The 9,814-nt window shown below is 40.1% G+C and overlaps 1 protein-coding gene across 2 annotated transcripts; it reads right to left on the bottom strand.

Annotated features, from left to right (window-relative positions):
* Window positions 1–564: 564 nt before the first annotated feature.
* Window positions 565–4,994, bottom strand: LOC137333234 (immunoglobulin lambda-1 light chain-like). 2 transcript variants are annotated; one of them, XM_067997394.1, is made up of 5 exons: window positions 4,904–4,994; window positions 4,453–4,773; window positions 3,245–3,556; window positions 2,049–2,160; window positions 565–1,038 (listed from the first exon to the last, which is right to left on the bottom strand). In XM_067997394.1, exons 1-4 carry the CDS (start codon window positions 4,956–4,958, stop codon window positions 2,051–2,053), a joined length of 798 nt encoding a protein of 265 aa, XP_067853495.1. In that variant the 5' UTR covers window positions 4,959–4,994; the 3' UTR covers window positions 565–1,038; window positions 2,049–2,050. The 2 variants fall into 2 exon arrangements, with proteins under 2 accessions (XP_067853495.1, XP_067853496.1); XM_067997395.1 differs by having other exon boundaries at window positions 4,453–4,671.
* Window positions 4,995–9,814: the final 4,820 nt, after the last annotated feature.

Raw genomic sequence — 9,814 nt, 5'->3', positions numbered from 1 at the left:
ACATTAATTGGTCTTAAAGCAAACAAATTCACAGCAAAAATAAATAAAGCATAAAAGGGAAAATGTGAAACGTTTCCCTGACATTTATTTGACGTGGCAGCGGCTGTGGTTGTTTTATATTGTCCCTAATCTCATCGAAATAATTTTCTTTAATCCGGCACGGATACCCGTGTGTTTGTTGAGAAATCACACAATTCCATTAATCGATTAACTTACATTAGTGATCCTTAATAGATTATCGAATCTATATACGCTTAGCGAGCATATGCGTGTTGTGAAATTTCAAACGTCCTGGTGATATATAAAATATATACACTAATCACAGTACGGGGTGAAATCGTTTATGTGCCCGCCATAATTCAATAGCATTAGAAAACCTAGTCAATAATACGCAATGCGGTAATTGATGAATAGAGTTAGAGCATTCATTACGATCAGGTTTTCGGCAATTTGGAAGCTTCCTTCACTTAACTGTGTGACTTCGTTTTGCATAATGATAGAAATGAGAATTATACACGGCAGAAATGAAAATAAAGATAAATGAAATCAGATAACAGCAGTTAATTTCTCTTCTGCAATTAGACTTTATTAAAAGTTAATGAACACTTACAAAATGAATCCAAACATTATACTATTGACTGCAAGGTTTAGAACAATGGCATTCATTATTGTGATGATAAAGCCATGATTGTTTTGAAATGGTAACTTTGCAACTCCATGAATTATACTATCAAGTTCTATGTCAGAAATCGAACCCCAAGCTTTCGGTCAATAATTGAAATTTACAGCAGACTTAAAGTGAAGCGCCATCAGTGGGGAACTAAATTGGACCAACTTTTTTTCTGCAGGGAAATCTGTGTAATTTTATCGTTGATCCGAGACTTCCATACTTCGTAAGGGCGCTGACAACTACGGTTATTTTATCCAATATTAAAATGTGCTGCTTCTCAAACTGATGATATTGTTTGCAGATTTCACCGAGCCAGTAAAATGTAGAGCGGCTTAATCAATCTTCTTCTCCTCTGCTCCTTGTGCAGCCTGAAGAAAGATAATTTAATATCGTGGTTGGAATGAATGGAGATAGAAATGAAGCACAACTCGTAAGTTTAACGTCTTCAATCAATTGCCTCTTTGGAACCAAAAAAAATACACCTGCTATAAATTACCTTTTACTCTATTTAGTTGATGTTCAATAACTAATGTTTATTAGTAAAGCAATAGTTTCACAATCCACACATGAGAAGTGATACTATGTCATTAATATGAAAACTTGATAGATGTAAAAGGACGCTTGCTACGCAATGGACACACGCTTCCGGAGAGGACGCCATTATTCTGGATTGCTCCGTTCCCACCTCTAAGACCTTCCTATTCTGCATCCCCTATTTTGTAAACTACGATTGCATGATGCATTGAATCGAATTAAATCTTTGCAGAAAGTAAGTGTTAAATCTTCTAATTTGACTAGAAAATCGCACTGTCATACTTAGAGCCCCAAGATCTGCACAGATTCCAATGTTTACAATTAAATCCTTAATATCCAGCCAGTGATTCTGAATTGTTTTCAGTTAGCTGTCGCGTAAATTTAACGGCGCGACCGATGTCATGTCATAATGTACTCGATTCGATTAATCAAAAAGGTCTGAACCGAGACCCTGTGATGGTGAACGGTTCCTTGGATTTGACACCAATTCATAAAAGAATGATACCTATCCAAACACAGACCGCAAATGATGGTGATTAAAGTCATTAGAATGTATATTGAACACATATATATATCCATATATCCATATTCCCTCTCTCTCTATATATATATATAAAGAGAGAGGGAATATGGATATAGTCTTCTATTTTTCTGAGCTTTAATTTCACTCTATGATGTGGAGCCAATTGTCATACCAATCAGTCTTGGTGTCCTGATGCTGCCACAGGTTCCTGCATTTTTAAGGTACAAACAAGTTGCAACTCGTGACGCATTATTGTTTCAAGAACGGCTGTATTAAAATCGAACATCTAACATGGAAATTTTCAGAATTTGGGGTGCTTACCTTTACTTCTCCTTGAATTGGTGTCGCTTCCAAATTAGGACAAAGAGCAGTAGACATAACAGACCATAACCAATGCATCCAGAAATCAGCAGATAAATGAAGTTTTGACCGCCTACGAAGTTAATATTAAAAAAAAGATATCAAACATAGTGGAGAATATTGTCCACTCAATTTGCAAGATGAAAGATTGTGTTTTCAGTAACCCCACAGTGTAATAGTTGAGCAGCCATGTTTTAACGACCTTACCAACTCAGTTGTTCTATTTTCAAACCATGATTTCCGAAACAAGAATGTTTTTGTTGGTCAGTTACATCATTGTCAGTTTTGTAGCCAGTGGAATAAAGCTGCATTTTACATGAACCCTCTTGGCGCGATAGCTGTGACTTCGTGCTGTGCATTAATTGGAATCACTCTGCGGTTGTCAGGAGCTCAGGAGATCAGACCCTATTTCCTTGTAGGCAGGACGGTGTTCCCTAAAACTGCTCTGCACCAACACTGTAGCGGGGATTTATTAACAGCACAGTTTTAATGAAAGGTCCAATGGGGTGAACATGATAAAACCAATTATGCTGTGGGATGATTAGACATCGATTCTTGTCGGCGATGGTTTGCTTGTTGCAATAGTCATATTGAACAGGGTGGCACTCAGGAGAGGCCACGATGTGGAGCGACCAGTGTACACACTGGAGTAATTTTAACTTTTATGTTGGGGGTGGGGGGCAATTGAAGTCAATGGAAAATAAAATCGAGCGAGCTCTAAAACGGGCTGCGGATTCGCTGTCACTCTTGCCCAGCAATAAAAGTTACAACTAACTCCACCGTAATCTGAGAATAAAGGCTGCTCCGCGCTTGGAAAAAAGAGTAACACGTAAAATAAAATCAGAAGCGGAGCAAACAAAACTGAATGTTTATCATTGAATAAGAGAAGGAAATTTAATACATTCGTAAGCTTAATTCTTCTTTTTTCACTTCTCTATCGCAATCTGCGAACATTGATATAGTAATTACTAAAACGTTCAAATAAATCCATGATGAACCTAATCATTGATTTAGAACTTTTGATTTATATATTGAAGTCATTTTCCGTGCAACAAGTTTAGAATATTGTGTTATGAATTAACGTTAAGGGTGTCCTTGATGATCAATGAGGTTTGAACGACAATTGAATATCTCGGTTATAATGTTGGCCTCTTTACCTGCGTCAGAATATGTAACAATGTGTGTGACAATGGCCGGTGTCTCGAAGGTGATGTGAGAAACCAGACAGATATAAATAGTCCCGCTCTGAGCAGGCTCTGTCTCTTCCAAATAGCTGGAAGCGTCATACAATCCCTCTGATTTTCGGTGTTTAATGACATGTATCCCGGTTGTCACTTCGATACCATCTTTATACCAGCCGAACGTTACATCCCCAGGGTAAAATGCAAACGCTTCACACGCAAGTGTCAGGGACGCAGAAGAATCCCTTCCGGGTACTTTGGAGAAAGTTTTCAATGGAGTTGGAGGTACTATAAAATAGAACATAAAACATAAACAGAATAATATCACTCTTAATAGACAGACTGTCATAGCTTAAATCGGTATTAGGGCTTAATTGTATTTTTGTGCTTTGCGAAATAGTGTTGTTGTTTGCTTACCACTTACCACTTTTTCAGTGCACGTATGGAAGTAATGAACATGCTGTGAATTCTAATGAACCGAAAGCCGAATATAGGCGGGGGGGGGGGGGGACAAGAAGAAAGTAATGGACAATTTCACGCTTGAAAGGCATATCAGCCGATCCTTGTTTTCTGGCTGGAACATCTCAACTTCTAACAACAATCATTGTATTGCAGATCGGAGTAACCTTTATTTGCAAAATTGTTTTGATTTATTATCTCGCTTTGCTCAAATTTGGATTGGAGAGAAGACATCGCTATCGATGGGTGAAGCAATCCCACTTGGAATAAAAAACTGGGAGGAATTGAATTTACTGCAGGTTCAGGCTTTCAAACGCGGAGCAAAGTATCAAATAAATTAATAGCTATGTTTATTCCCGCTGAGCTGGATAGATATAACACTGCAGCCCTGATATCATTATGTGACAAATGGATTTTTACCTGTAATATCAAATTTAGTCCGTTCATTCTGGTTTTAATTTAAGAACGTTTTCTGCAGTTTTTTATAATCACAACATTTTAATGAAACGCTGCAATGCTAGGTAGAATATATTGATTTTTACCCTGTTACATGATTAAAATATGTACGTCTAAAATTAATTAACTTCCGTTGTTATTATTTTTAAACACCAATATTCCGTCGCGTAAAATATAATCACTGCAATCGTTCTGCGACATTTGTTCAATTTGTACGAACATTATGAGTCAGAATTGCATCGCTCATTCTTTGCAATTTTTATACTTACCCCATACAATTAAATTTGATCCAACGCGGCTTTCAGTTGTATTTCCCTTTTGTTTGACAGCGCAATAATATATTCCAGCGTCCGAGAAACTCACGTTGACAATCCGAAGAAAGCCGCTGAATTTGCTCCTGAAACCGGACACTTTTCTGCTATCGCCTGCTGTACTCAGGTATTCATATTTACCCTCTTTCCTCCAGTCGATGCTCACCAGTGAGTCATCTTGAAAGAATGGAATTGAACAATGAAAGGTCACGTTTGTACCTTTGAGTGCGTTCGCGCTTTCAGGAAGTTGAGTCACTTCCATCGAAGTATCGGCGGGAACTATATAAAAATATAATTAGTTAGATGACAAAAAAACTTCAAGAAAAGAGAAAATGTAACTGAATGTATGTAAATAATAACGAATTCATTGTTTACATTGACACTGAGTGAAAAATAAATAAACAGCTACCTGCGCAAATGATCCACAAGACAGAGAGACACAGAACCACCTTACTTCTCAGCATTATGAACAAAGTAATAGAGGTCACTTGCTGAAGGCGATGAATCTCTTCGGGTTTGTAAGAATGCGTGTGCTGTGACGTGAAACACGTGACAGTGACGTTTGCCATCCTGTCTCTGTGGATTCCGGAAATGAGTTTCTTCTGTTGCATAATATTCACTGGACTTTCTGCACTGAATATTTTACCACAATTATCCATCGCATCGACAAGAAGGAAACATGAATTATTGCAGAAATAGTGAGAATTTCAAATTGAGCGATAACGTCCACTTTCTGAATCAATTATAATAATGAAAATAACCAAATTGCTGGAAACACGCAACAGTCTGATTAATGCACGGAACGAGAAAATAAAGCTGAATGTTTCGCGGCAAGATTCTTCATGAAAACTGAAAGGAGTTTTGAGGGAGATCTCCACCAAACATTTAAAAAAAATAACTTTCTTTTCTCCATTCAGATGCCAGCGGACAGTCTGTGAATTTTCAGCATTTTGGTTTTTATTTCAGATTCTCAGCACTTCAGATATATTTTGCGCTTTTGATCTCACTTTCCAACACTTGCCAGTGTATTCTGTTGATGGTCTCGCACCTCCTAGCCCCAGTTTCCAGGGGAATCCGTTCAGGGAGTTAAGTGCCGCTGTTGCCTCAGCTATGGGATTCCAAATCGAATCATTTCTCCGTTGGTTGCAAGCATTAGCAAATCAGGGCAGAAGTTACAATATGTGATATTGGGCTAAGTTTGCTTAATGCTTTCGACATGGCATTGTGCAGTATTTCACCGGGTACATTTAAAAAAAGTAAAACAGGCTAATGACTATAATAGTGGACAATGTAACACCACACAGACGCGTTTTGCGGTCACAAGCTATTGCACGCAGGAGAAATTCCTGCCAACTGCTCCCGCTCCGCCGGCGTTACTTCATCGGACATGTGACTGACCGAGGTTTCCGCTGCATATCGGATAAAGTAATTTCAGTGCAGCAGAATTAACTGAGGTATTTCCAGGTTAATAATTTCTGTATGCGAAAATGTGTTGCTATTGAAGACAGTGAGGGAGATGCGACCCGCTTTAAATCAGACATGAATGGAGCGGTATATTTTCGCTGCTAGGCGGTTTGAGTGCTTGGATCACATGAACTTGTGGCGATACGTTATAATATGAGCAAGCTTCCGGTGTATATTTGTCCAATATTTTTTTGCAATTATTGATGGGTAAATATAAGATCATAAATTCACTTGCAACTAAGCAGCGTCACGTGAAAATTCTTAACCACATTTACAGAGCCTTCTAATATTATAATGTATATTTCAGTCTTTGGAAAGGCTGTTTTGGTAACGAAAACACCTGGTTCCCACAATGAGGCAATCGTGGAGGCGTCAAACTGAAACTGTGGCCACGTGATAGAGTGACGCAACACGTTACGCCCAATCCCCTGTGATGGCTGTTCAAGTGAGGATTATGTTCCCCATTCGAGGACACCCTCCACCATGCAGAATAGCTAGAAGGAGGCACAGCAAAAACACTGAGACTGTAATTGACAATTGCTGCCTCCGCAAGTGCCAACCCTATGGAACGTTAGCCGCAGTTGCATTCCTCTGCATTTGGGTTATTGTCAACCAGTTAACTAGTTCTGCACAATAATTGCCAAGTAAGTGCGCATCTGAATTTTACTGTGGTTAGAGGGCACCAGTGGGTGGGCTTAATCTGCCTCTGTTGCATCCCTGTATTTGTCATCCTCCAATGGAAATAAGTAAAATGATAGCCTGACTTAAGAAAAGCATTTCCTTATTGGCTTTATGCTGGCTCCTCGCGGATAATTGAAAATAAAAAGTTGCTTCAAAACTTGTGGCCATGGATTGTAATCAATATGCCCTTAGAAATGCAGATCCTTCCTCCAGTTGACGCAAATTCCGAGGCCTTCTCAGACTCATTTCACTGACAAAAACGGCTAAAGAAAGATGAATATTTCCGACCATGAATGCAAGAAATAGAGAGCACGCAATATTTTGGACACTCAGAAACTGCAGTACAGTATAATTTCACAAGAAAAACATATTATTTAGGGAACAAGCTCCTTGTAAAAAGCTTGGCAATAAGTAGAAGGACAGTAGATCAATTTTAAAACTTTTATTTTAAAATGTCTGCTGTCACAACATGGGAATAAATATATATGGCAAAAAGAAAAAATATAAACAATTTAGAAATTCACATTGGATAAAAATCAAATCTTCAATGTTAACAGTAAGCGGTCTGGTACAGGCATTTGGATATTCAGTATCATAAAATCTCTGGGATCAATCTGCAACATATTGGCAAGATAAGAAATACTGTAGTGTACAGCAAGGCCAAGAAGCCAGGAGTGCGTTAAAAGGAGGACATTAAGAAAGTAACAGAGTAGGTCCAGTATGAAATGGGCAGACTAGAGTCTTTTCTTCAACGATGCAACAAGCGGCAACCATAAACAAGAAGAAACAATAGCCTTCTATAGAAAGCGAAAGGGGGCAGACCATGCAACGGATGGAAATGCATATAAAATGGAGCCGAAAAGGAGGGGAGGGCAAAAACCTGGGAAAATTCGCATTCCACAAATGATGAAACACATTGATATACAAATAGGATATATTCCGTAGTATAGTAAGGGAAACGGTGGCTCCCAAACTTTATGAAATTGAGATCCAGGAAATATATCAGTACCTTTGATTGGATTATTTTATCTTGGCCAAATGAAGGAATGAGGAAGAATAAATTGGAATGCATCGATCTGCACTGAAGACAAGTAGTGCAAACATAATCCAACGTGGAACTCTCCGAAACTAATAGGATGTGATTAGATGTGATGGGGTCGATTATGTTGACGGAGTCAGCCGAAAGCACCCGGCCCCCGCAAGAAATTCGAGCCATTTTCATCGGGCATCTTTTAAACGAATGAGGCCAACGGGGTTTAAAGGTCACGGTCTCTTGTCGACTAATTGATGGAACCTGATTGCTATGATTAGGCAACAACTCCATTGTCATTGTATCACGTAGTATAACTGCTCTCCTGCACTGCCACAAAAATGCTCCTCACGGTTGCTTAACACCCACATTCTCCCACGAATCGACTCTCAGGGTGGCACAAGGTGAACTAAATTGAGCATGGTCTTTTTTTGTCGAGCTATTACAATGCTTCCATCTTCCTAAGCGAGCGCCGATAGACAGCTCGCCGGTGGCGAGGAGTGGAGCAGGGCAAATAGCCCATCAGCAGAGACGGTTCGTTTGGGCTGATAGCGGGGTAGTATGTGTGGGGGCAGGGCGGTAGATATTGGTGGGCGAGAATGTTAACCAAACGAGAGGGGCATTTTATGTGGCAGTGCTGCAGAATAGTTACGTCATAGTAGCCCCACAACAGAGTGTCCAAAACCATCCAGCCACTTTTCTGTGAGGTACCTATCATCAGGGTTAGAGTTACTGAGCATTTGAACAACAATGAGTTGATTAAATAGATTCAGAAAAGATTTGTGAAGGATAGGTGGTGCTTTTGAGGAGGGCACTAGGATGGAGAAAACGGTAGTGTCTTTGGATGTTATCTATATCGGACTGCAGAAATCATTCAATGAGATTCTGCTCAAGGAATGATTCGCAAATATAAAGGGGCGAGGAATTGGAGGTAACTGATTTGGAGGCGGGTGACAGAGCAGAAATAAAGTAATGTACTCTGATGTTAGGATGCAACAAGTGGTGTTTCCCAGCGACCTGCATTGGGGCCTTAGCTTTTCAACATATATATCAGTGACTTGGTTCAAGGAACAGTGAGCTGTATATCAAAGGTTGCAGATTACACTAAGTTCGGAGGAACAGTAAGTTGTGCAAATGGGAACAGGATGTTATGAAGACACGTGGACAGACGATGTGGGTGGGCAAAATTGTGACAGATGGAGTTCAATGTGGGGGAGTGTGAGGTCATCTACTTTGGAATGAAGAATGACTAATCCGACTTCATGCAAACCGTCCTCATAAATTAACATATTAGGACCCTGTGTCATTCCGGTACCCCTGAGCTGCAGCGCCCCCAAGTCCAATATACCCTTCCTGAGGAGTGGTAACCAGAACTGGAGGCCAAATGTAACAAGATGCCTGTCTATGTCCCGTGCATTTTCTCTTTCCTTAAACTTACAGCGCGGCATTATTGCTACCCGGAGCTACGTTGCGTTGCGACCGAACTCCGACGTGCACACCATTCCAATTATATTCTGATCCTTGCCCTGCACGTCTTGTTTCCAGGTCCATTCGATGACTCCCTCGTAAACATTCACCGTCACTCCCTACAACTGTTATAAACACCAACACAAATCAAAAACGTGGGTTGTGTTGATGGTAAATTAGACGCGTGTGTTCAGGATGATTAACTCATCACGTGGGCTGGTGATAACAGGCCAGGAGAGGCCTGAGCCGAGGGCAAGTTCAGTTCCTAGCTTTGCCGAAGAGCTCTGAGATACAGTCTTTCGAAGAGCTGTATTCAAAATTATGAAGTTTCATATGCACCAGTAATTGCTTGACGCATTGGACAACCTGACAAAGTGCTCAACACTCCATGTCGATAGTAGGGGATCCTGCTTCCAGTTTATGTGGGATTCTGGTTCAAAGCATCAATATCCCACAGTCTATCATGGAGTGTATAGATCATCTCTTTGGACGTTTCAGCTGGCTTTTGTTTCCAGGAGTATGTGACACAGGCAAAAGCATCTCTCATGGGTGATTAAATTTGCGTCATTCAGGCACTGGTCTCCACCTTCTTTTCAACCTTCTAAAGGCTGGGGGGAATTATTGATAAAGGTTGCAAGTGCATCAATGATCTCCTCCAATCTGCTCTCACGCAGGTCA

The sequence above is a fragment of the Heptranchias perlo genome, chromosome 16 (assembly GCF_035084215.1).
Source record: "Heptranchias perlo isolate sHepPer1 chromosome 16, sHepPer1.hap1, whole genome shotgun sequence".
Classification (NCBI taxonomy): domain Eukaryota; kingdom Metazoa; phylum Chordata; class Chondrichthyes; order Hexanchiformes; family Hexanchidae; genus Heptranchias; species Heptranchias perlo.
The sequence above is the reverse complement of the archived record's forward strand: the minus strand, read 5'-3'. Positions and strand labels throughout refer to the sequence as shown.

Coding starts and splice junctions, on each gene's coding strand:
- LOC137333234 (XM_067997394.1), bottom strand. CDS start 4,958: ATGCTGAGAAGTAAGGTGGTTCTGTGTCTCTCTGTCTTGTGGATCATT. Junction 4,774..4,903: donor CTTGTGGATCATTTGCGCAG/GTAGCTGTTTAT, acceptor ATTTTTATATAG/TTCCCGCCGATACTTCGATG. Junction 3,557..4,452: donor ATCAAATTTAATTGTATGGG/GTAAGTATAAAA, acceptor TCTATTTTATAG/TACCTCCAACTCCATTGAAA.